The 27,996-nt window shown below is 43.6% G+C and overlaps 1 protein-coding gene across 1 annotated transcript; it reads right to left on the reverse strand.

The window, feature by feature from the left end:
• Positions 1 to 510: 510 nt before the first annotated feature.
• Positions 511 to 27,969, reverse strand: LOC108883616 (semaphorin-6B). Its single transcript, XM_018676957.2, has 17 exons — positions 27,305 to 27,969; positions 13,919 to 14,042; positions 12,844 to 12,955; positions 11,734 to 11,794; positions 11,566 to 11,628; positions 9,764 to 9,862; positions 9,586 to 9,676; positions 9,189 to 9,308; positions 8,439 to 8,527; positions 8,150 to 8,367; positions 7,932 to 8,063; positions 7,492 to 7,641; positions 7,197 to 7,373; positions 6,419 to 6,559; positions 5,500 to 5,577; positions 4,792 to 4,853; positions 511 to 3,385 (listed from the first exon to the last, which is right to left on the reverse strand). Exons 2-17 carry the CDS (start codon positions 14,037 to 14,039, stop codon positions 2,400 to 2,402), a joined length of 2,700 nt encoding a protein of 899 aa, XP_018532473.1. The 5' UTR covers positions 14,040 to 14,042; positions 27,305 to 27,969; the 3' UTR covers positions 511 to 2,399.
• Positions 27,970 to 27,996: the final 27 nt, after the last annotated feature.

Here is a 27,996-nt window from a genome sequence, read left to right on the forward strand (position 1 = left end):
TATTCATTCTTACATATTTACAGTATATAAGTATGGCATGATATATCACAGTAGTTTATAAACAGACCCTCAGACACTGTCTGTAGCATTCGGCATCAGCAGCATCTGACAGAGGGAGCTGGAAAAAAATGATTTCAACAGTACAAGCCAACATCAAAATGATCTTAAAAAAAGTAAAACATTCAGCACGTAAGGTCAAAGGCATACATATCACAAGTGTACCGCAATAACTGAGTTCTCCGACACCACAGTACATGAAACAGGTGCACTGCTGACTGAACTGGTCGTCTTCATGGCACTTTAAAACAAGTTTGTCTCAGTTTTTTTGCTTCAGTAATCAGGCATCAGTAAATCATTCATAAGTTGGGTTTGGCATACAGATGTAATTTTAAGAAAAGACACTGGTAATAATTAGTGTCTCTGTGATTTCAATCTTGGAGCAGGTTCGATATGAAACTTACATGAAAACAGATTTTCCATACATTAATAGTTATAATGACATGACAAATGTTTATTTTTGTTTGCAAGCTAATGCCTGATATTTTTTATTTTTATTTTTTGGAGTTACTGTTTGTCTTACATTATCATTTTTATCTAAATTAAAGTTTACTATGTACAGATAAACCATATATTGCTGCTCACTACAAGATCAGCCACAAACAAGCGTTCACTCTACTGACTTTGACTCAGAGTGAAAATCAGGTCCTCTGGTCGGCTACAACAAACCATATTCTCATTGTTTTCCGCGGTTGTTGTTGTTGCGCTTCATTTCATTTCATTAAGTCGCCTTTCATTTCTGCTTTTGTCTTCTTTATCTTCTCTCTCTCTTTTTATGACTCCCATCTCCTCGCTAACACACTCAAACCATGTTGTGTTGATCTAAATGCCGACCATTTCATAGAACTGGACACTTTGATGTGCTGAATATATGGTCCCATTTGCCTGCAGGGAACATTTCCATTACCCCCGTTGCCTCTGAGTTGAGCCAGAGGTTTCAATCATCACCGCTGTAACTGTCACTTTATTCTGTATCATGTCTGTGGGACCTTGACCCACTGTGGGCTTAAGGGGGAATTTTGCCCAATAAAACCAGACTGTGTTCTGTAATGCAGCATTAATGAATGTGTGTGTGTGTGTGTGTGTGTGGAAAAACCTTAAGGTGACAGTGAAGGACAAGGTGTTCATATATTGCTGTACATTTACTCAAACCTATCTAAAACTCCTCTCTCTCTCTTCCCTCCTTTCTTTCTGTCCTTCAGTCCAGTGTTGTGGTGAAACTCCTCCCGGCATGCTCATGGAATTATTAGTCATTAAAGAGTACATGGTGAGGAGGGAGGCAAACAAACATAGCGATGGACAGCCGAGATGCCGTCATTACAGAGAGCATGCGGTTGGCAGAAATACTGCTGACATTTCAGTCCTGCACTCCTGCCCTCCAAAGATGTGAGTTATGGTCCCATATCCCTGTGAGACAGGTTAGAGGCATTTGGCGCACGCGTCTTTCCTTTCATATACACGGAATACTAAATACCCACCTGTACAAATGCTGTACATGTATGCACCTGCTGTAAGTGTGAAGCAGGGAGAAAGAGAGAGAAATAGAGTCGGAGAGAGGGAGCTGGTGTCGCCTCATCATCCATTAGATTCGTGTTTACAGTCAGAATGACTTCAGTTTCTGTCTGACGAGTCATCTAGAGCTTCATATATTCAGAAAGGTATCCATTTACGGTGCTCAAAATTTGCAATTTCACTTCAAGTACCTAGTTGGCAATCAGACCAACAGGTACTATAGTCGGGAACAGATGGGTGGCAGGCTTGTTAATGTTATCCAAGAGGGAGAAAGCATCCCGCTCCTGCAGCACAGTGCTTGACTGGCTCTGCAGCCTCAGTTAATCTGTACAGAGAAGGCAGCCTCTAAGTGCTGTGTCCATCTCTGTCCACATCCTCTCTGCCCCCCATTCTGCTTTCTTTCTTTCTTTCCTCTCCATCCTCTCTCCTCTCTCTTCCTGATGCTGCTCAGTGGCAGGGGAGAGAGAGAGAGAGAGAGAGAGAGAGGCAACTCTGCAATGCAGACACAGCAACAACCTCAGTCCATCGGACCAATTAGTGCGAGCCAGGATATGAGTGGCAGACCCAGCAGCCAGTCATAAGGGGAGACTCATCAGGGGGTGGAATGGGGAGGGGGGGTGGGTGTGTGTTTGTGTGTGTGGAGGAGAGGGGGGACGGGGGGGCTGCCTGAGAGACTGACAGAGGAGATCAGAGGGACTGAATGACAACGGAAAAAAGATTTAGAGAAGAGAGAGAGGGATAGGCAGAATGAGAGGAAAGAGAGATCTAAGTAAATGAAACAGAGAGCTCCAAACATGGAGAAACTCCCGTCCCCTTCATTTCCTCAACAGTCACTGGCCAGTCTGAGTCCTATCACTGCAGTTCTTCTTACTCATCAGTTGGCTGAGATCCACCAGCTCGCCCAGCTCCCCTCGCTCCAGGGCCCCTCTCAGCAGAGCCCTGCTCAGCCCGGGGGTATGCTGCTGGGACACATATGCCTGGCTGCTGGGAGCAGGGATGGAGGGGGGAGGCAGGGGGACAGGTACCATGCCGTGGCTGCTGAGGATGTATCCTTCCTGGGCCGGCCAACGCAAAGGCAGCGGCTCGCCATACTCAACGGGGGCGCTGGGTGCCGAGACCACCCTCCGACGCTCGGGCGAGTCCTGGGGGGTCATGGGGTATACATATTCTCCTGCAGACTTCCTGAGCGGGGCTTTGGGTGTCCCTTTCCCTCCTTTTTCTTGCTTGCTCAGGCAGACGTAGTGCTGGCGTGGCGTGTCGTTCCCGCGGCCCTCGCCCCCGTGTCTCCCGCCGCCCCCCTGCTGGAACAGTCTGGTGGTCAGGTAGACAGAGGGGGGCATGCGGCAGGGTGAACCCAGACCCACGGAGCCTCCCCCCAGGTACGTCTGGCTGGTGTCCCAACCTCCGGAATTGGAGTCAGACAGTCGCAGGCCTCTGCGTTTCTGCTGGGGCGTGTGCTCCGGGGTGGGGAGGAAACCTGGGTCGAGCTCTCCTGATTTCACCCAGCCATTGGGCATGACGAAGAGGGTCTCCCCGCCCTGAGAGCAGGGGCGCTCCCCGCCTCCCTGCCGTGTTACGCTCAGCACGGAGCCTCCCATCCCGCCGCCGTTACTCAGCAGGCCTCTTTCGCGTCGCTGGATAGAGGACTGGGTGGTGCTGGCGTGGCGGCGGTTGGCGGGCTTGTGGGCCATGATCCAGCACACGGCGAGGCCGGAGAGCGCCGCCCCGATGGTGAACGCAGAGACTGCAGACGCCACAAGCAGGTTAAGAGAGACGAGGCTCTCCGGTTCAATCAGCAAACTCTGCTGCAGAATTCCTGAAGAATAAGAGACACAATTATGAAGATGACATCTAGTAGAACAGTGCAATGGACATCCTCTCTCAATGTCTGTCCACAGGGTACAGTTTAAAATTACTATTATTATTACATATAGTGCTATTCTGCTACTTCTACTCAGTTCTTTTCCCCTCACAAGATATAATATATCATAATAAATCAATAACTACAATAACACTCATAAGTGGTGATCATCATGTTCAGCTGTACACGATTATTTTCTCAGGTGATTATGTTTTAAAGCAGCTTCTCTCCAGCCTGGCCTTGAGGCTCCACAGGCTCCAGGTTCAGAGAGGCCTGCACTTGTCATCAGCACAGCTCAGACCACAGCAGCTGACTCTCCTCTCCTCACACTTTCCATCCCTGCAGCCTGGTCGGAGAGTCTCCCTCCCATTCACAGCATACCATTACCTCAGTGTTTCCACCCAGCTCTAATCACTCCCATCTGCAGACACAGCAGCACATGCCCGTCTCTCTCTGGCCTCTCCTACGCTTTCACCGCTCGGATTAGAGTCTGTCAGGTCCGCAGCCTGGCATCTCTGACTTTCTGCTGTTATCGCTTTCTAAGAGCAGGATGAAAAATCTAGACCTAAACCCGTATATCAGTTTGAAACAAACGAGCACGATGGAGGCTCGGAACTCTTTTCTTTTTGGAAATTCAGATCCGGCTAAATGGATTTTATGACTTTGAAACTGGGCTAAAACAGGCAGGACAGTTCCGAAAGAATCTGCTGGAGAGGAAATGACTCTTTTTTTTTTTGGTTTCCGTTGACTTTGTGAATTTCAGAGGGAGGTTCAAAGAGGCCCTCTGTGTTGCGCTGCCGCAGTGACATCTGAGCCTCTCAACAGAAGTGACATCAGTATTTTCTGCTAAGCTATTTCCAGCTTGCTTACCGGCTACCCTCAGTCATTCCTCTCTCAGATGTTCGGAGAACAAAGCCATCATGCAGGGGGATGCTATATTTCCCATCCTGTTGTATTGTCTACCAGCAGTTACTCCTCTTTCACATCCTCCCTAATTAAACTGTCTCACACAGGGAGCATTTTGACCTGTAGGAAGTGCAGCTGAAACCAAAATCCCACTTCAACTCCCACCTGATTTGGCTCTCACAAAGATGCCAAAACACTTCATATTGATAATATAAGGGTTGAATGGATCTACCTGAGCTGGGGAGGGGAGGATCAAATTCACCTCAGATAATTAAAATGTGCTAGATTACAGAAATGATCACAAATATTCTCCCACTTGGTAGTATTTTTTTTCCAGAACAAAATGTTCAGTGACAAGTAGACAGGTGTAATGAGGGATTGAGCCACTAGGCGGAGCCTCGCCTCAGTCCACTGTACACAGCCAGAAGCATCCATGTCATAGTGCTGCAACCTACCATCACAGTCTCCTAGATGGGAGGTGGTGTTTCCATATTCCACATCTTGTTGAAAAGGCAGCCTGCAGCCACAAAGAGATCACACATTGACACATCAGAGACTTTAGTATGTCACCTCATATAAAAATAGTAGTAAACAAATCATTATGGTGCTCGTAAATCACTATGCACACTCAGCCTGATTGAAAATAACTCATCAGTGCAAAAATAGTTTTCTTAGAATGCTCACTTTTGCTCATGAATACAGACATTTGTTGGTATCGATCAATTAAATTGATATGACACATATTGATGTGTCATCCAGTGTAATGGGATACACTATTGATTTTCTCTCTCTGCTTCATTGCTGGTCAGAGGTCAGGGTCAGCTATACAGGTTGTGATAGGAGCTGGAAGTATGGATACGATACCAAACATTAATGTTTACATTTGATGCAGATGCTGAACACAGACTGACTTCATTTACTGTCTAACTGTGTCATTGTCCACTTACTAGAAAAGTCTGACGTTTAAAAGATGTGTGACTCTGCCACCGTTTTATGGAATCCATTCTCTGCATTTTATGTGATACGATGAAATTCTGATTCCACATTAGTTTAGCTCCCAGACATTTCCATGTACAACATACAGGACTGCGTCTCCACAGAACCAGTGACTTTGCAGACAGCAGGTCTGCAGAGGTAGAAAATAGTATGTGTGTTGTCATCACCTTGTGCCTGGTCTCAGGAAGGAGCAGGTGCTGCCTCTGGTCCAGCCACAGTAAGGATCCCTGGAGGCTAGACAGCTCCTGGACACACACACACACACACACCAATGAAAACAAAAAGTTAAGAATCGCTGAGTTCTGCCCTTATTCTCACAGCAGACATTTTGACCACTTTGACAGGAAACATTCCCTGGGAAACTTTGGAGAAAGTTACCTTTCAAACAAGGGAGCAAAGGGGAAGGAATCTTACTGGCTTGTTGGCTAACAAGGCACATTGCTGAGTATAGTGGACTATTATAATCCTAAAGTATGAATTACTGTTTGTTCCTGTGGACTAATGAGATATATTAGTCATATGCTCTGTAATATTATACTTGTCTTATGCTGAGAATCAGTGAACTGATAAATCTTCATCTGGTATTCATTGTCAAACACAGCAGTCACACATATTGTATAAAGTTGCTACTTGCAAACAGTTTCCTGCGTCTTAGTGTGATATATGGCGGCTCATAATCAGGTTCACAGCGCGGTGTCCTACTTCAGCACATCCTCCCCATGTGTGCAGTAATAAACAAAATTCCTGTTTGGTATTTAGAATGAATCACAGTCTTGAAGTTTCTTGCGTTAAGTTATTTCAGAGAAAAACAAACTCTCCCAAAATAAATATTAAACCAAATGTGTTAGCTACAGTTTGACAAACACACATGTCATCCATCTCCTGCTGACTGAAACTAAAACAGAACTGCAGATTTTATTGGGATGACTACAGTGAAGGGGAGCGAGAAAGCAGAGACAAAACTAAAGTTGGCCGGTAACTACTACCTTGGCTAATGGCCACTGCTAGATTTGAACTGACTTAATTATCTGCAGAAGACACCTTGAGGGAATGGAAATACTCTTAAAGACAAAACATGTCACTCACTTCATGCAGCGAGAGTGCAGGTGGCAGCGAGACGTGGGCACTCGGACCAGGCAGGAGGGGAAGGCCAGCAGCAGAGTGTGGCTGATGCGGTCCAAAGAGAGAGACAAGAGCTGACGGGCCTGAGGAGAGTCCTCGCCACACCTGGAGAGGGGAAGACATGGTGGTGTGAGGATGGGAGGCAGAGGGTAAAGAGCCGGCGGGAGGAGGTCAGTGTTCTCTTTTTGGCCTCAAATAAATCTGCGACAGGGTCAAAGGCCTCATCTGTTGGTACTCCAAGACAGACAGCCCTGCGCCCTAACCCTCACACAACAGTCACAACATCAGCAGACTCGAGCTTTATCCAGTTGAAAAAAAAAAAAAACACTCTTCTGAGTTATCTGCCAGTGGATAAAGCCACTACCACACTACGTGCCACCATTTTACTGTAATACACAGGACAATAATTAAGCAGCAGATAGTGAAATTACTTTGAGATGCAACCTTAAAATCAATCCCTTTAATTATATATGTGAGTATACCTGTTAGAGATATGGTAAAAACAAAAACACAGAATAATCTTGTACTAGAAGCTGCACTTTAAAAAATGTAAAAATCAATTATTTAAAATCGTTATCATAAAAGCTTAATTGAAGACAGTTCCAGGGTGAAAAGTACTGCTGATCTCCAGTTATCAAGTGGAGGCGTGCAACATGAGACCTGATCCACCTGAAGCAATATGCCAAAATGTATAATTCATAAACTGAAGATCAAGGACGAGGATCTCTTGGCTCCTACTCACTTCTCTGGGTTAAATCCCTCCACCTCCTCCAGAAACACACTGCTGTGAGACACAGAATCTCCTGTGGGAACCATTAGGAACTTGAGGATGGTTCCTCTGGTGGAGCCCAGGAACAAGACAGTACGGTTCTTATGGGGACCAGCCTCTGTGTCCACCACCATGGCTGTCAGCTGGTACCTAGATGTAAAGATCAACAGAGTAGGTCAGTAAAGTATATTTCCTATCCTCCCTGTAGGATAGGATTCATGTTCATGCTTGCTATTTTCAAAAAGTTCTACATAGTCGCTCTGCGTACCGCCCCATGGTCTTGACCACCCAGGGTCTGTGTCCCAGTAGTGGAACGGTCTCGTCCATCAGCGGGTGGGTTTTCACGAAGTTCAGCACCTCGTCTGGCAGCGTGGTAGAGGAGCTAAATCTGGATCCCTGCACTGCACATCCCCCTGGTCTGCAGACAGAGAAAGAAACAAAAAGAAAGAGTGAGCGCTGATGAATAGATAGATAGGAAAGAGAGAGATAGAATTCCAGAGAGAGCAAGAAGAAAAGAGCCGGAGGAGTTGTTTTTTTTCTCAGCTGCTGAAGGCTGTATTAGAATATTTGCTGAATAGCAGCGATGTTGAGGTGTGATTGACAGTGGGAGCTTATAGCAGGGGAGTAAGTAGACTATATGTGAGACAGATGCTCAGGATAGCAGCACTGCAGTATTCTCCTGAAGTTCTGCGCTTTGCATTACAGTACCTCGGTTTAGGCACCGCTTCATCCGGTACAGGAGTCCAAATAGACTCCGGGGATTTCTGCTCTTTAAACCGGCCCTCAAACACATGAGCGAGCTGCTGCATGTCGAACACACACACTGCAGAGCCGGGGATGCTACGGGAGACAAGGGAAAGGAGACAGTGATGAGGAATAAATAGCATTTTGGCTTGTGTGTGTGGACGCCGTGCCAGTCTCTGTACCTGTTTGGTGGCGTGGAGAAGAGACCGAGGATGACGTCTCGTCCCTGCATGTGGATGATTTCGCTTGTGGCGTGCAGGAGGTTGAAGTAGAAGTGAGAGTCTCCCGGGACGGAGCAGTTGAGCCGTGCCTTTAGAAACGTGGTCCACTGTTTCTCAAGGACACGCTGAGAGCCCCCCAGGTCTGCCTTACACACACGAGCCACACGGGACACCATCACCTAGAATAAAGCGAGAGAGGTTTAGTAAAACGGAGGGATAGAAGAAGATAGGGGAGGAAGTAAGAGAGCACCTTCTCAAGATGATGAAACTCCATGGCCATCTCTCTGAAGAAGAAATAAATATGAGGCCCCCACTCCATGGCGCTCACAAAGTAAGGCTCTGAAAAACAACATGAGAGAAACAGTGTGAGACAAACACACACACTGTCACGCTACGGAACAGCAGCGACGCAGTGCCCGACGCCAAACGTAATGCTCCGTGGTCCCTGACACAGCTCTGTAATAACAGTCACATCAACATGGACCACCGCTGTCCACCAGCCTCACTCATTAAATATTCATGTCCTGTTTAATATATCATCACGGACAAGAGGATACATATTATTTATCATTTATTCATCCGGCACTGTTCCAGCTTTGACCTGCCCCGGCTTGTTTTCTCCTCCATGGAAAAACAGGCTCTGCTGTTCAGTTGGAGGCTTGTTAAAACCGTGAATCTGTGGAGTCTAACTAACCTCAATACATCACTCTGTCTGAGGGTACTCCACTTAATAACATAAATCTATGAAATATGGGCCCAATCATGTCTGGTTTGGCTGAATGTAGCTTATTATTAAGCCCCCCCCCCCCCAAAAAAAAGATAATCTTATTCACCATCTTCAGCCACTCATGAGAAGACAGCCACCGAGGATCAATTTTCTTTTAGTTAACTATACTGAAGGTAATGGTGATGGTTTTTCTGTTATTTGCTTTCTGATTGTCTGTTGAAAGGTGTCTGGCTCTAGAGGGACATTTTTAATACGTCTTGTTTCTAAAAGTACCTCTGAACCATTTGGAATCGTGTTTCACTGTGCGGAGGGCGGGGCTGTCTCCGAGGCTTCGATAGATCACCGCATCGATGGCCAGGAAGTCTGTCACAGTACCGGTAAAGAGACTTCCATCTGAGAGAGAGAGAGATGTACACAGGGAGAGAGAGAGAGAGAGAGAAAGAAAGAGAGGAAAGAAGAGATTAAGAAGAAGAAGAAGGGTGAGATACAGACGAAGAGATAGCACAAGGTCAGGAAGATTAAAACCAAACAAGCAACGCAGTGAGAGGTCTGACTATAAATCATTTGTAAAGGTAAACACAAGGGCACAGACGTTTCAATGTCTGGAGTCTGATGTCTGCTAGAAAAGTCTGAATTCCTCAGCTTCAGTGTGAAAACTTAAGACCGCTACCTGCAAATAAAGCCACATTGGCATGTCGTGGGTCATATGGGCACCGTGCCATCCCACTGACAGGTTCTCCCACCATTTCTAGAGTGTCTCTCTGCAACAGGAAAAAAACAAATTACATAGATAAACAGGCTGGCAGACACACAGAGAATGACCAGCTGACAGAGAGATAGATACTAACAGTGTAGTTGGCACACAGTGGGTTGAAGGCGTTTGTTCCACATACAAACAGGCCACCATGCTGGCTGAGCAGAACCTTGATGAAATTACGGCACTCTCCCTGTAGAAAAAACAAAAAACACACACACACACTCACTAAAGGAAACTATTAAAGAGGAGGAGATAATCACAAGGTGCAGGGCGTGGTGAAAAAGACGGTTTTGAACTGAAGCTAAGCTCAAAACTACTAGTGAGAGCGAGGAGAAGTATGAAGAATGCAGCTTGAAACAATCCTCCGAGGCAATAACACCCTCAACTGCACTCCATCTGGAAGAACAATGGGACGGGAGCTTTGTAGCAGCCCTCAAAGTGAAAACTGCTGATTGAACTCAAGTTTAAAGCTGCTACCAGTGAATCTGAAACCTGATGACACTGGTATCCCTTTGGTCCCTTTGTGATAGTGTCTTAAAATGCTATCAGATGAAGGTAAAACCAATAAAATCTACCTGTATTAAATTGTTAAGTTATGACTGAGACAGCAGAGTCGTTAGCATAAAACTCTCTTTGTACATTATTTTCTTGTTTGCCAAAATGCTAACAAACAGTGCTCTCACTTGGCATTGGACTGCACACACTAATCCACTATAGTGCTAATAGTATTTCAGTGTGTGTTTGAAGTGCAGAGGCTAATGAGTACTGCCATTACTTCTGTCCAAAATTTTAGTTTAAATGAGACTGAACAGATTTGCCTTTCAAATGTGGATTTTTTTTTCTTGATAATACTGGTAAATAATTTCTTGCTATAATAAGTGAAAAGGTCTACCGTGCTGTGAAAAGGTCTATTCTTAGATTGTCAGAACAGAACAGGATTGGTCTAATAACTGCAGCACTGTATGCCAAATGAATCACGGTGACATCAATAGTCGTTTGCCACAAGCTTTATGATTTGATCTCTTCATCTGAGTTAGAGGACTTGAGCTAATATTGTTCACCTTTCAGTCTTTTGTCCTCCTCCTCTCACTCTCTCATAGCTTCAATCCCCTTTTCTCATTCCAAAATCTCTTCCTCCTTCATCCGCGTTCTTTGCAGCAACACATCTTTTCCTTTTGTTGTCTCGCCGCCTCTTTCTTACAACCTGGTAGCTGTCTTATCCTTCTTATGTGTCTCTTCCCCCATTTTTTCCTACACACATCCCATCCCTACCTTTACCTCCCTTCCTCAAATGATTTCAATTACTGCTTCCTCCCTGAGGCTGTGTCACTCTCTCTGCTCAGTTTGCTCTATAATGTTTCCCATTGCCTCTTTTTCTTTCTCCACCCCTTTTTTTTCATCCCAAATTGGATTTTGCTGGTGGCACTGCTACAGCTATACAATAAAGCTTATATTTTAGGTTTCACCCTGTCAACCAGGCTACCATCCCTTCAAATCTTTCTCTTTTGTAGATTTGATCACATGCCCTTCATATCTCAGAACACTGTCAGCCATCACTTTATATACAAACATAATTGTCGGCTTACCCACAGGCTATGAATGAGATATGTGAGGAAAATTGGCACATTGCAGGTGTGCAGGAAAATGGCTTTTCAAGCTTCGCGGACAGCTTCTGGCCTGGGTAACGTTTCACTGAGCTAGCATGATTACGTGATGTGCTGATTCTGTATCAACAAGATCAAATTTGTGTAAATACCGTACGCAGGTGCACCCACAGGAAATAAGGTTTCTCCAACAGCTGTTGTGTCTGTCCATGCATGTGATAGTCTACATAGCGTTGAAGCATGTATGAGTGGATCTCAAAGTAAGCGTGTAGCGAGCATGCACTTATACCTCATGTTTGCCCTTCATCCGGCACACTCGAATGTCATTCTTATTGGATTCCCATGTCCGTTTCTGGAACAAAAAGAAGGAATAAACCACAGTCAGGAAAGGCTTGCCATGTGTGTCAGTTAACAGTGTGTGTTCGGTTTTGTGTGTGTGCCAGAAAATGAGTCTTACCTTGCTGTAGAACATCTCATCACCTGCCATGTTATCCAGCTCCACTCTGTACAAATCATCTCTAAAAAAGCATGAAAGCACACATCACATCTGTCCCAATATAATACTAAAATATTAGTGAGATATTTAACATCAACAACAACAATACAAACAGTGCATAAGGTGCCAATAATAAGCCATTGCTTTTTCAAGATTGCTCAAAGGGGATGTGGTGAAAAAGCAGACCCTCATGTTTTAAATATATCTTCTTTGTTTATTTCTTTTAACTCATTTCAGAATAAAACTGATTTACAAACTCTTTGTTTTAGGATTTTATCCAACAGCAGATGTCATTTCTCTCATTAGTAATTGAGGACTAACAGAGAAGAGGTTTATTTTAATACTCTTTTGGCAAAAAAAATTACCCATATATGTGAATGTATCATCTGTGTTGGACTAAACAGTGGCCTGCTTCATTTTATGGCTGAATAAAAGTACCGCTGTTGTTGCCTTAAAATTTCTTTTTTTTATTAGCATGCCTGTTAGAATGCCACCTGTTTGTGTTTTTTTGTGACATAAATATGTTCTGGTCAAAGCCACAGCATTAAAACAGTGTCTACATTGTGAAATGTTTCATTCGATTGAGGCGGATTATTGTGAAATATTTATTTGTGTTGTTCATTTAGTAAGTTTATTAGTGCACCAGGCACTGTGGTCTAGGTTTGCAAGCTTCTCTCCTCATGTTTGGGCAGTACCATTAAATGTTACAAGGTCATATTTATTGGGATTTGGATGAGCGTTGTATTTACATCGTTATCTGAAGGAGATTTCATGTAAGCTATAAAAGTGAAAATGTTCCAGATATTTTTGCTGGAAGGCCAGATTTGGCCCACAAACAGTGATTTGCCCAACACTGGTATGAGGCTATTTTTATTTTCCATGTAATGTGAACAAACAGCTTTCACTTGACATTTAGCAAACAAAGATTGAATACAACCTCACTCTAGAACAAACTGAAAATGTCCTCTGCAGAGTGACAGCAGATGGAAGCTGTGGCATCAAATGAAACCGAAAGGATATTAATGTGAACACGTCAGTAACGCACAGTTGGAGGCGGTTGCCGTTGGTTACCTGGCTCCTATGTAGAGCGTGCGGTTGACTTGGAGGACCGTCTGGATGTGCAGCTCCTGTCTCTGAGCTGAACGGTGAGCTCTGCCCAGGAACACCGGATACCTCCTCACCACTGACGTGAATGCACAGACAGACACGAGAGATGAAGTGCTCACTAAAACATCTAGAAATTAAGTCTCTTGCTCAAGGATACTTTGACAGCTGAGGACAGAGGGAACACTTTTTCCATCTATATTTACCCAAAGAACCCTGGCAGGCCATAAAATGGCCTCTGTAACCTTCTCTTTAATAGTGTCTTCACTCATTCTTGATGCTTTTGTTAAGGAAAACAAAGATAATAGGCAGAGACGAATGGTGCGGCAGTTGCAGCAGACTGAAACACTTTTACCCTCTTAGTGTTTTTGCTGCTCTTGATGCATTCAGCTCCGTAATGAGAAAACTGTGTGTAATTATTACTGTTATTATTTCATTGTGGAAAAAAAGGGCATTTCCTGCATCTCCTCCCTACATTTCAGTTAAATGGGAGAGTACGAGGTGAGGAGAGAAAGTGTCAGTATCAGACTATGAGAAAGTTTTGAAGAGGAGGACAACATTCTCCACAGGGAGCCCTCATCATCAGGAGACAGATTGGGAAAATGTCTCATTGTCCTTGACTGCAGGGGAGGGAGAGAGGACGTAGCGATCCATCTCCACCTGTCTCCTCCCCTTCTCTCTTCTACCCCTCAGCCTTCTCACTTGTCTTCTGTATCACCCCATCCAAACTGTCTCTCATTTTTTCAGCTCCCAGCAGCTCTTAACATCTATAACAATCTTTCTTTCTTTATATCTTTCTCTCTCATATTTATTAATGTACTATACTGCCGAAGAGAGATGGAGTGAAGTCTCTCTGAGGCAGAGAACCACACTGCTAGCATGGCTAAAAACCCAGGAAAGCAGCTCCACACCAAGGCTCTGACCCTTGACCTCCAAATTTCCCCATCTACCATGGAGCCATTCATCAATGCTACGCCTACACTCATGCACACACATGCATACACTCATACGCACACACACGTACAGCGGGAAGGACACATACCCTCCACGGGGACATAGCTGAGAGGACTGGGCTCCTCTGGGAATGAGCCATCAGCCAGTTGAAGCAGCAGGAGAAGAAATGTGAGGGGAGGAGCCACGGTCGCCATGGCAGCAGCACACATGCACTGTTAACAAAGAGAGATGGGAGAGAAAATTTTCATTGTTGTGCACTGTATATGTCTATGTGTGTGTTTGTGCACAGGTGAGGGTGCATGTAAGTGTGTGTTGACATTTTGATAGGTTTCTCAGAATAGAGGAATTCCAACAGGTTCCTGTGTGTGTGTGTGTGTGTGTGTGTGTGTGTGTGTGTGTGTGTGTGTGTGTGCATGTGCATGTGAGGACAGGGTCAGCAGTGCAGCAGGGTGACTGCTGCCACCAACCTGGCTTCAGCAGGGAGCTAATGTGTTTCTATTGTCTGCTTTAGTGGTGTAATGGGGATCTATTGTCAGAAATGTCACTCCATTGTCAAACAGTTTGAATTGAAGGGGATTCTCACAGCCATATAACACAACGAGAGACAAAACAGTCACAGGATTACAAAGCCACGTTGGGTGATAATGTTCCTTTCACTAATTGTGTTTCTATACAGACATATGGAGGCTATATTACTGGTAATTAGACACAAAAGAGGAAGGAGCTGGTCTTTATAGATCAGAGTGAGAGCAGAAAAAGGAGAGATGAAGGGAGTGACTCGGGTAAGCTGGACAATGTCTGTCTAAAGGTCAAAAGTCAAAAATGCCCTAAATCATGAGCAAGGAAAAAGGGAGGAAACTGATTTTGGCCTTTAAAAAGCTAAGAGGCCACGAAAGGGTCATAGTGTGTGAGATATGCATACTCACACACACACACAAACAAAACAAGAGTCCACAGTTACTCTAGTAGATCTGTGAAGCTATACTTAGGCAGAGCTAAATGCAAACACCAGTATGTTAATATGCGCACAATGCCAGTGCATGCTGATGTTTAGCAGGTATCATGCTGACCATATTTATGATCTTAGTTTGGGTTAGCATGCTAACATTTGCTAATTAGTGCTAAACACAAACTACAGCTACGGCTGATGGGAACGTTATTCATTTTGAGAGTATTTGGTCATAAACCAAAGAAACAGAAAATTTTGATCTGATGGTAAAGTAAGCAACAAAAAAACTAAGTCACAAGGATTCATCATCTGGGGACAGTGAATGTATACAATTCAATAGAAATTCATCCAGTACCTGTTGAGATATTTGGACTGAAGTGGTGGACCAACCAACAGTCATTGCCATCCACAGGAGCCATATTGCTAGTGGGGCCAAAAACCAACGTAAAGGGGTCAAAATGTCAAAAAAAAGGCCTTATTCTATACAACAGCATCTCTTTCACCTATAAAACCAAAGCAGTGGAATAATACTGCTGCACATAAGTTACTGCCACACATAAGTTGCGGCAGCTGCGCGATCAAACACATGTTTAAATGTTGAAACTTTTCCATGCGTTTACTCAAAACGCCTGTGGCTCAGCTACACAGCTTGCGTGGCCAAATGAACTGTCTTTGATGTGAGAATACTTTGAAAGGGAAGAGGAGATATAAAGTGAAGAAAAGAGAAGACAGGACAAATTAGGAGAGCAAAAGGAGGTGGAGTATTCAGGTTTTTGTGGAACACAAATGAAAAGAATGGTTAGAAATAGAAGAAAAAGATGTGAGCAATATGAATGCTGTTCCCATCAAAGCAGCCTGAGTGCCATGTTTCAGATTTCCCCCCCACCCCCGCTTATTTCTTTTCATCACCGATCTCTCTACCCTCATCATCTACCTCCTCCCTTCATTTCTCTTTCTTTCTATCTCTCAGCTTGTCTGTTCCAGGATAAAAACCCTACGACTGTTGTCAGAGATAGAACACCAGGTTGAAATGTAGATGTTTTTGTTGCTAAGGTGATGACATCTGTTTTTTTGAAGCACACATATGCAACCAGATGTAACACACACACTCATATAAATAACCACATTCACCTGTGTTGCCAACACTTCAGACTGTGTATGAGTTTGAGTGACAAGCTGTTTGAAGACATCAGTGAGGCAATGTGGGTTGCAGACTATTCACTGGGGGCCACTTCAAATGAAATTCTAGCCCAGAGATTGCAGGTTTGACATCTCTAAGCTTTCTCCTCATCAGACACATTGGAAGAGCCTGGAAAGGGGGGGTGGAAGGTTTGTTTCATCTGACTCTCTGTTGGGATTCCCTAGAGTAGAACTGATTGAGTCAGGTTTAGGGTCAACCTCATTTCATTATGGCCATTTCATGAGGAGGATCCAAATTTGATGCTTAAACCTAAAATGAAATTCTGCTTCCTTGTCTGGACTGAGAGGATAGATGGAATTAAATAAAGTGTGTTTATAGTGAGATTAGCCATCATTTGGTTACAGACTAGCTTTGTCACATTAATTGCTTGTCACTGAGTGATGCGGTTTGCTAAAGAATTTAGCTGAGTTTTAACTCAGTCGAATCTGAACACACAGATATGATACTCATATTTTTACATTCAGTGTGACAGACACTTTTTGAGGATATCAGTATCTATATGTGATAAATGGCTATAAAAATCTGCTTAGAAATCAGTGAAAAACTATATGATTAACTATATGAAATTGCATGAGAATTTTTTTTTTCAGTTTCGAAGTAATGTGGCGAGGGTTTTCTGTACATTAATGGGTGTACAACAAAAAAGAACAGCTAATAGCTAATTCAGCATATGTTTAATGTTGCCAAGTATACTACAGCCAAAACAGAAATAAATATAGGCTAAAAAAGGGGGGTTCCAAGTTGTAGCCCACAGCATATCTCTCTCACTATCAAAAAGTTATATAGATACTTAAGTACAACAAAAATAATACCAGGAGCATCAAATACATTAATGTGAACTCTTTAAAAATTATATAAACCATTAACATATTTTTTATATTCCTAAAACACTGATATTTTATCTCTTCATTTACAGATATCTGTGATGAAAACCTGTGTGCAAACAGAAAAATACATTTATATAAAATTGCAACTGTGTAACTTATGCTGAAAATAACAGTATATGACATATGTCTGGTGAATCTGCTGAATGCCTATGAATAAGGACAGAAAAAACAGAGCAATAAAAAAAGGCTGGCTGGACCCCCCCCCCCCCCAAACACACACACACACACACACACACACACACCCCACACACCCCCCCACACCCCACACCCCACACACACACACACAAACTAGAGATGAAACATACTAAAACCCTACGGCCAATCATTGATGAAGCCTCCTCATTAGAGTGCATATTGATTAAGGTTATTGATCCATAAGATAAACCATCAGATCTGGGCCAAGGCCAGCATATTAGAGCTGTGCTACTGGACAGTGCCCTGACAAAGGCAGTATTTTTAACGCTCTGGGCTATAAAAAGAGGTTCAGGGCAGCGCTTTGACGTTTGGTTATCAAGCATTCTAAGTTTTCCCTGCTGAGCCGAGACAGAAGGGAGAGGATGAAAGATAAAAGACACAGATAGCTTGAGTAAAAGACAAAAAAACAGGCAGAGAGATACCGCCTGCTGCAGACTTCTAGCTCATCAAACTATAAAAAAAAACACAGACTGCTGGTGACAGAATGAGCATCAGGAAATCAAGGGATGAAAGACGAGCGAGTGGAGGGAAGAAAGGGTGTTATGCTAGTTGTGTCAGATCATGTTGGTGAAATGGGATTAAATGGTGTGACACTGACACAATTATCATGGGATGCATGTAATGACGACGACAGCCACGCAGTGTAATCTGGCCTCATCAGGCAGCCCATTAGCAAATCACCTGCTAACACTCACATCATTAACCAATCAGCAGGTCATCTGAAGAAGCATAATCACCTGCTCTCACCTCTTATCAGTTTGTCCATATGTTTTATCCTCATTGCCCAAGACTGAGCTCCATTTCATGCAGTCATTTTCTCCATTGGGGTGTTGTTCACCTGCCAAAGCTGATCTGACAGGAATGACAGGGGGTGAGCAGCATGCTGGGAATTTCCAAAAAAACCCCAGTAGGTCAGCAAACAATGTGAATGATTATCTATTTAATATTTACCAATGATATGACATATTTTAATATTTGCATTAAGCATTTCAACGATTAACGCTGCTCAGCAAGATCAATACACTCTCATCCTGCAAAACAGAGACAGAATAAAGAGCACCATCCCTATTCACACTGAGGAGCATTTACTGACCATGAGGAAACACTGAGGCATAAATACAAACGGCCTCAGCAGTCTGTCTGAAGGCACGAACACACAGCCAACCAAACCCTACGCCACCGCTGCGCCACGCAAGCTGCCATTGTCAAAATGCCTGAGCCTTGACCTGTGTTGCACCCAGTTAATTAATCCTTTGATACATTAGTGTGTATGCATGTGTGTGACAGAAAATGGTGCGAGTAAAAATCTAAACCCATCTCTCTGTGGCGTTGACATTTCACTTGTCACTGTATCTGAACTGTGTTTTCTGATGCGTTGCAATGAATCTGTCGTTGTGATTAGGTCTACAGGCGAAATCTCTCTCCCTCTCTCTCTGTCTTTCCCTGTGTCTCTCGCTCTCTGTTTAGCTGCTGCAGCCACTCCACTCTGTGCCTTTGTTACCGTAGCAACCAATAGCAAAGCCAGGCAGAGATGTTCTATTGCAGTAGATGTAAAAGCGAGGAGGGCGGGTTCGCCCTCTAATACATACATACGTGTGAGCATACATGCACACGTACACACACAGACTCACACAGTGATGCATACACTTAGGCAGTAACCCAGATGCGTGTACATTCATTTGAGCGTTCATGAACACATACATGGCCACAGATATAAGGAGGTGGGGGTCCCCTCTCTCTCGGCAAAGAGGGGGATGGGGGATCTGCAAGCATTTTGTCTCCACATTATCCACACCCTGGCAAGACAGTATAGCTCAATTGAAATCAATAGGTCAACAGTGGAAAATATTCTTTGAAAACACAACAATGCGTTTATTGCACATTGACTTGGAAAAGATGCTTACTGCTGAGCCTATTTTCATGGGATTTCCACTTCATCAGTGTAATGTTTCAGCTGAATCCACCAGTCTGAGTGAGCTAGCTGTGTGATCATTGTTCTGTGTTTGTGTAAAACCATTCAGACTCATCACTGGACAGACAAGGTAGGATGTGATGACACAAACTTGATTTTGAACGAAGAGAAGTACACGACAAGATAACTTTCTTTTTGTTAAAATGCTTTTTCCTAATGCAGCACTCAGACTTCCTCTGCTGGATTATTATGACAAGTTGATTTACAACAGAAAAAAAGACGGATCAGGAAAGTCAAAGCGGGATTTAAAAAAAAGATATATATCATCATGAAGACTCGGCTGAAACAAGATCCTTTACACCCTCTTCTCATTTGTAACACGCTTGCTCCTTGAGGACAGTATGCAGGTTAAAGCCCGGAATAAAGCAAGATGGCCTGAGGGTAGAGACAGAGACACAGGCTAAACTGGGAGAAGTGGGTCACCTTCACACTTCAGTACTCCACCCTGCGAGCACTACAGCTTCATTAATAGACTTAAAACTGATTTTCACTGAAAATGGAAAAAAGCGTGAACAAAATGTAACCCTGAGAGATTTCAGAATGTTTTTCATTCCAGATAACATTAATACGGTTGTAAAAGTTCAGATAAACTTTGTATGACTCCACAAAATATATCTCTTGTAGCTTTTCCATCAACACCTCCAAGTTGTTACTCTCAGGTGTCTCAGGCTTTACAACAAAGTTGCCAAGAGTTCCCAAATTAAAGTACTGAATCGATGTGATGCCCAGCTATAGTCTTTGATGTACCACGATGCATTTCACACAAAATAACTGGATATAGAACTAATATTGCCACTTATTTCACCGACTCTACACTAAAAACACAGAAAACATAAAAGGAGCATCACTAACTTCAACCAGAGGTATCTCAGAGATGTTTAAAGCTTGGATTTGGGATTGCTGCCGGAACTTCTTTCTCAGAGAAAAGAAAAGAAAAAGCAACTGAGACTGAAATGTTATTAATAATTGTGCTGACTTTCATTTTATTTCAAGATAGAAGTTGAGAATTCTCTTATTCACTTTGATAAAGTCTGAGTTTTTAGAAAACAGTATTTAACAACTTTACAAATAATATGATAAACACGTAGATCTAAAGAATCCGGAAGGGCACAGTTTTTAACGAACATGTTTAAGATGGCTTGCCAGCCTACCACTATTTAGCCATGACAGTGTAGGTAGCTCATAACTCATATTTATCTTCCCTCTTATACAAATAGTTTGACATTTAGGGAAATGAACTTATTTGCTTTCTGGTGGAGAGTTAGATGAAAAGACTGATACCACTCTCACATCTGTGCATTAAATATAAAGCTTCAGCTAGCAGCCAGTTAGCTTAGCTTAGCACAGAGAAAGTTAAAAAAAAATCTTCCCACCAGCACTTCTAAAGAAAACCAGTTATATGCTGGGTTATGTGCTGGACTGTTTCTTGGCTGGGAGCAGTGACTTGGTGGAGTCGCTGTCTGGAAATGGTTCCAGCCAAGAAATAGTCTGGCACATATGCTAACCCCACATTAAACTGTTGTTTTTTGAATGGACTGAAAAAAAAAACAAGATATAATGTGTGAAGTGCTGGCTAGCCTAGTTTAGTTTAGTTTAGTTTAGCCTAGTTTAGTGTCATTTTTTGAGGGGTCGATCCAGGGACCAGCTGCTTAGGGCCCTAAGGCCCATGTGGTACACACTCCAAATATTCAACTATGGGGGTGCCTGCTCTGTCAATGTTTTGTCAGAGCTAAGCTAGCTGTTTCCCTTGTTTTCAGTTATTGTGCTCAGCTAAGTTAACAGACTGTTGGCTGTAGCTTCATGTTAATGCACAGGTATGAGAGTGGTATCAATCCTCTCATCTAACTCTCAGAAAGAAAGCAAATTAATATATTTCCCATAATGTCAACCTGTCCTTTTAATTTCACACAGTCATGTTATGGTGCTTTTTAAAGATTACCAGCTCAGTTGGTAAATGTTGGTTAATTCCACACACTGGGGTTTCAGATTTTGACCAGAGTTCAATATGGCTGCAGTGGGAATGATTACTTATGTTATTACAACTCTCCCATGACGGGTGGCAACACTGGTAGAACCACATAGTGTTAAAGCTGGAGTGAAGAGAAATGAATTGGTGGACATTTATTCAGATTCACAGACCTGTTCACATGCATTCATATACAAACACAGGGAGAAGAAAAATGTGCACACAGACGCGCACGATCCCGCTCTCTTCAACAGCCGAATCACTGTGTCAAGTCTTTATCTTATCGAGGTGGAGGCGATATTCCCTCAAGAGGCTGCCTGTCTCTTCAGCGCAGGTCTAATCAGAGTTAAGGGAATCTGTCTTTTGCTGTTAAATATCCTAAAATACTATTCAATCTACAGGGTCATTTATATGCTAATGCAAAGGTTACCTCTGCAAAGGCCTTTGACGCAGCTGTGTGTTGTTAGGTTATGTGCGAGAACGAAAAAAGACAGAGTGAAGAGAGCGATAGTGAGAATGAATGAGTAATGAAAGAGGGAGATGAAAAGAGGAGATGGTAGAGAAGTGAGATGAAGGAAAAGAGAAGAGAGAAGACACAGAGACAGAGAGGAAGAGAGAGATATTCCCCTGGGTGAGTGCCATAGGTAATTAAAATAGGATGGACAGAGCTGGAGTCCAGCCAGAGAGAGCTCCATCTCCCCTCAGACTTCTTCCCCAATCAGGCCTTCTGCCCAAAGCCAAATTGCTGCTAGTGTCTGACACACAGTAGTCTATGGATGCAGTAAGTTATCAGCTTATGGGTAATGGACGTGTACATACTGTGGGATAAACACACAGTTCAGAAATGTAGGCACAAAGCATTCAAACCCTTTGCTCACAAACAGCTCATTTAAAGCGACAGAACAGGTAATGTGTGTATTTCTGGTGCTGCACTGAGACAGAAATGCACAGAAATGCACGTGAAAACAACACAGACACACACAAACACACACACACACACAAACACACACACACACACACACACATTTATGGTGTTGTACAAAGCTGCAGCAAGGGCAAACGTTACTAACCAGAGTTTGACTGCAGTAAGCACATATACATTCACTGCACAGCTCTGAGCTAGAGGCGAGCACATGAGTATGCAGTGCACACACTCAGACACACACGATGGGCACACACACACACACACACACACACACACACACACACAGTTGAACACATGCACAATCTGGGTACGTACGATGGCAATGAAGACGCAGTCTAATTACACAACAATGACAAGGGATCTATGATATCACCTGTTTTAAAACAGTTATTATTCTGTTTTGTCACAGTGTTAATGGTGCACTTTGTACTGTACAAGGTAGTCCATGACATCTGTCTCTAGGGAGCATCTTTTCTTCTTCTTAACCATGTCTTAAGCTCACATTTGTGATTTTTCTAAAATGCAGTACAAAGGGGAATCAGCTTATTGCTTGAAAATTGGTGTCCTTTTAATGAAAACAAACTGTGAAACCAGCCATAAATATCTTTTTTTTTTTAAATATATTTTTGGTTTGTCAGCCTTCAATGTGTCACTGACCACAGTCCATCATTTCCCTGCCTTTTATTTTTCCACTTCAACAAAGACTATGCTAAATAGGCTGTGCTAATGCCTAAACATGGCAGCCATTACCATTTATCTCATACCTTGTTAGCACCTTCTCTTATGCTGGTGTAGAAGGAGGCACGAGCTGAAAGGTAGCTCATATTCTCGTCATGTTGTTCTGCGCGCTGTGATCACCAGTAAGGGTAAATATAGCTCTTTTGGCAGAGGCCTGCTAAGAGGATCACAGCTCACAATAGGTGGTCCGCACACAACAGATATCAAAATGCCAAAGAACCTGCGTGTGGATTGACATGTGTGCGTAGGCATGCGACACATGCATGCATGCACACACCTACGGTGCGCACACACACACACACCCCGTACGTGGAGACGACACCTCCCCTGAGAGGCCTACTCTCCACCTCACAGGTATAATTGTGTTTCTGCTATGCTTTGCTCCTCTCCTCTCAGTTGTGACTGGGCCCCAGATGAAAAGCCATAATTAAAAGAGAAAAGTTGTGTTTGTTGCAAAGAAGGGATGGGTGTGGGAGAGGACAGGATGAAGGGGAGAGAAAGATTAGCCACAACAAAGCTTCATCAGGCTACAAAACCATCTCGAGTAGCTGGGAGACAAAGGACTTGGATGCGCCTTTATCTCCCAATAAAAAAGTCTTCCAAATCCCTCTGGCTAAGCTGCCATAACTAAAGCCTGCCTTTGGCTAAGGTGCTTGCTGAATTTGTTGGACAACAAAAGCGGCAAAATATGTGAAGATAAACCAGGCTCCTGAGAAATATATATACTTCCATTCATTTTGTGCAAAGAAGTAAAAAGTCAAGTGCCTCAGAGGTGGCATTTGAGAAAAGGTTACTTGGTTATTTGCTTATTTTGTTTGAGCGTGCGCAGATGTGTGCGAGTGCTTCAGCCAAAACATGAAGTGGATGGTCATTTTTTTCACTTTGCAATTTTGTGATGTAAATGAGATCACAGATGGTGAGAGATTAGACTACCTCTATCTTTCTACGTTGAAACCGCTGTGGTATCACTCACAAGCGAAATGCCAGGCAGTTAAACGGGAGGACCAGCTGCATGCAAAGAGATGACTTCATTTGACAGACAGACTGGCTGATACTCCCCATAACCATTACACAAGCAAACTACTGCACACACAAATAAAACATGAATATGTGTACCCTGAACCTTTCTACCTTAACCCATCATGCATATGCTATTACATACTTGATCCCTGGGTGTGAGATTATTGGAGACATTGTTAAGTTGATACATTGGGTAGAACAATAAATTGCAAAATGAACACACATGTCAGCATGTTACAGTGTGTGCAGGGACCACACAATGTGCATAAAAAGAGCCTCCACCTCAGGGGAGGAATCAGTGAAGACAGAAAGTCATAAAACTGAAGATGCATTGCTACTTTAAAGCATATGAGGGATTTTTACATCAAAAACAACTGCAAGGCATTATTACATGGTATATGTGGCTGATACAGCAATGAAATCCACATGGTGCAGCCACCTTGGCCTCCTGAACATCATTTATCTCGTGGTGCAAAGTTTATGGCACCATGGACAATTTACAGCAGAGTTTTTGACAGGTAAAGCTCCTCTGCTTGTGTGGCACCCATCATGTTCGCCCTCTCCTTTTCAAACATCTGGAAGAACTTGTCCAAAAGGCGCAGTTAGGCTCCTGAAAGCCTCTCACATCAACACTGGGGGAATGTTTTGCATGAGGGGAGTTTATTTTAAATACCTGTCACAGGATAAGAGCTGGTCTCTGACAAGTAAAGAAAGTAGAGCCTGCATGACTCCTGACCCTCTGGCTCCCTTAATCCTGCACAATGACTCCCTAAGGTCTGTGCTCTGAGGACCCCACTGGAATAGGTCACCTGGCAGATGCCTGCCCAGCCAGGCCCTTCTGATCTTCTTACCCTGGGGTCTGTGGACTTGAACTCCCCCTTTCAAGTGTTGATTTTGCTCTAAAGAATCTCACCAAACCCTACCACCAGATAAACGCCACGCTCTGTGTGAAACTTGAACCTCAAAATATACTGTATCTGGCGGCTTTTGAGGAAAATAAGCATTCCATCAAATCTCTTGACACTAGTCATAACTTTGCTTTATTTTTATGATCAGATTAGAGAATAATCCTGTCTACTTTCTGGTGCAGACAGGGGTGGTTACTGTTGTTGCAGATGGGAGTTGATACAGCAAGTTTTAGAAGTTAATTAAAGTTAATATAAACACCATAGACTAAGAGTGTAAACTGATCCTCCCTTATGTATCAGCAGTGCAGTGTTTGGCAGGTATATCTCCAGACTAAGTGAAAACATGGAGATCTACAGTGAGTATAGGTTAAAAATTTACAATAAACATTTTGTTATTTGGATAAAAATCTTTAGGTGTCTCTGAAACAGTGTCCTGGATTTGAAAACAGCTCAGGTTGGGGCGAAGAGAAACAAGTCATTTCCATTGTCTGCTACAAAGCAGAAACAGAAAAACGGCAGGTTTACTGGCAGCTTAGAGCCCAGCAGAGTTAGAACCAGGAGTGTTTGAGTCAGTCAATGTTCCTCTCTGTGTACCAGAGGTAAAGAGAGGCAATTTGTCGCCGATTGCTTGACGTATTCTCTTGGCGATAGTAACAGAGAAGCTGTTAGGTAACATCTCTCTCCTTCCAACATCTTCTGTCTGTTTCATCTCACTCTGTTTAACACACACACACACACACAAGCTCTCAGACTGTCATTCTACACATTTCTAGAAACATGCTCCTTAGCAACCCCAACACACTAATCTGCTGTTGATTTACTCTCTTTGTGGGTAGGCTGTATTATGCTGCAATCCAGTCTCATTTTTTTTCTTTTTCGTGCTTGAGATGCTCTGTTTGCGGCTTAGCATGTGTGATTGAATACGGTCCTATGTGATCAATAGAGCTCATTAAATGTCCCTGTGGGCAGTTGTTACACCCTGAGGCGCTCTCTGAGATTACTTCTACCTGCAGCCTGCTCTGCCCTTAGTGCTTCAAGAGGCTCCAACTTTGTTTGCAGCGTAATTAATTTTATAATTGAATTACTCAAGCCTGAGCTTTGCATGCTATTTGCCCTAAATGTAGATTGAAGTATCTATTTGGTTGCCTTTAGAGTGTGAGCTGTGGGTGTTTTCGGTTGTTAGGGGGCTTTGGTGTTAGCTGTATGTTTGGGATGGGCGGGTGTTGAAGACTGCCTTCCAAAAGGGAGGGCTGGAAGAAACAGTGGCTGCACCTGTTGTTCCCTGCGGTTGCTGTGTGGTGGGGTTAGCACCTGCTCGCACGGCTGCTGTGTGGCTGTCTGTGTGGGGCAGCGGGGGATAACAGGGAGACCATTCACACCCAGCTCAGACTGCTGTCTGCAGCCCCTCTCCCTCAATGCTCATTCGCTCTTTCTGCTCTCTGCTCCATCATTTCTTTTTCTGTCGTTTACATCCTCTGCCTATCCCCCTGTAGCCTACATGCCAGATTACTATCTGCCACACTTCATCCTTTGTATCCCCCAATTTGTCTGTCTGTACTGTCTCTCACTCTCCTCCTTCTCTTTTTTTTTTTTTTTTTTAAATCTTTTTGTGTGTCCAGCCATCTCTTTTTGCATTTCAACTCACACAGAGACACAAACATAAACAGCAGCAGCTGGGAGCCGTTATAGTCCTTCTGTGGAACTCGATAGCTTTTAGTGTGAAGGATGAAGTTGTAAACAATAAATTACATATAACTACTAAATCACCTCAGTAAGAGCTGGGACGGCAGTGAGTGAGCATTTAACTTGGGCTGTAGAGGTGTTGAGTGTGTACTGTGGTTATGGGCAATTTAGGTGGGAAGTTACTGTAAATGTAAAGGACACATTCTGGACAAAAGGTATATTTTAGAATATTCATTTCAGTAGTCTGCAGTTTTCTAAGGTCGACTAGTCTTCTGAATTACTAATAGCTGTCTGTTTCTTTTTCTTTATTTGGACTTTTCTTTGTGTACCAATAACAGCCTGCTCTGTTCATGTATCATGCCACTCCTAATACTCTGCTGTGAGTGAGTAATGACATAATCAATTGACTTTATAGCTTCCAAATCATCACATCTGACCTTTACTCTTGTTAACACGAAACCTTAAGGAAATATCTAAGAACACGTTATTAATTCACACCAGGGGGCCATTAAACATAGCATCTGAAAGCAATAATCCTCATTTAGACCACGACCTGGATCATAGGTCGTGATCTAAATGAGGAATTTCAATCAGGCTTTGTGCTTGTCCTTGGAATGCAGTGTTGTAATGTGTAAGTATTGTGAGCTCCGTTTTTTTTTTTTTTTTAATTCTGCTGAGGCATCACTTCAAGTCTACGTGACATAATAAAGCACTGTAAGATCAAATGCAACACGTGAAAGAGCGATGATAAGCAGTGATATGCAGCACAGATGTATGCACATGATTATTCAAATAAAAACACCAAACTTGCAGCAGACACAAAGAGCGGTTCATGTCCACAAAAGGTCCAGACGATGCCAAACAGACCATCTACTGGCGAACCCGGAGGAGTAATAATGCAGCATCGCGTTTGGTGGCAGTAATAAAAATGCGCACATGCCGTATATACCTGTTCACCCCATCACACCCACCCCAGCCTCATCTCCCTCACACATATCCATCACTCAATCCCACCATTTGGCACACTCACCGCACCAGATGGCCAGGTAGGGAAGCTGAGGCAGGTGCCAGTCGCCAACTCGCCCTCTCCGGTCGCTTTTCTTCTTCTCCGCGGAGACAAGGGTGATGGATGGATACGGCGGCTCTCGGTATCCAAAGCCTCACTGAAAGAACAGCAGCTCCTCAGCCGCACCTCACCTGTCTCTTCCCCTCTACGGTTCCTGCGCGTCGCCGTAGCATCACCGTTTACCGAGCGCGTCCAAAACGCCCAGTCAACTACAAGACGGTTCCCCCCACCTCCCCTGGAGAGAAAGAGTCCGTAGCGTAAATGTGCAAACAGAGACCTATAAGGGTTTTCTGTGATCCAGATTACGTTTTCTTTCCCGACAGCCTCGTTCAGACCTTTGCAAAATCCCACATCCTGCAATTGCGGACTGTATTAAGTCTTCTGCCGGGTGGGGTGGGGTGCGGGGGGGACCGGCCAGTTGTCTGCACTTGGTCAAGCTACTGCCTTGAAATCAGTAGTCAGCAAAATGTAATCCCGTTTTTGAATTTACAGTGGCGAGGTGAAATGTCCAACGCAGAGCAGGCACAGTGACAGCAGGGGCCCATAATTCACACCCCCTGAAACACAGTCCTGCAGTGGATCAATGATGAATGGAGGACCTCTCTCTCTCTCTCTCTGTCCCTCTCTCTCTCTCTCTCTCTCTCTCTTTCTCTCTC

The sequence above is a fragment of the Lates calcarifer genome, linkage group LG4 (assembly GCF_001640805.2).
Source record: "Lates calcarifer isolate ASB-BC8 linkage group LG4, TLL_Latcal_v3, whole genome shotgun sequence".
Taxonomy (NCBI): domain Eukaryota; kingdom Metazoa; phylum Chordata; class Actinopteri; family Centropomidae; genus Lates; species Lates calcarifer.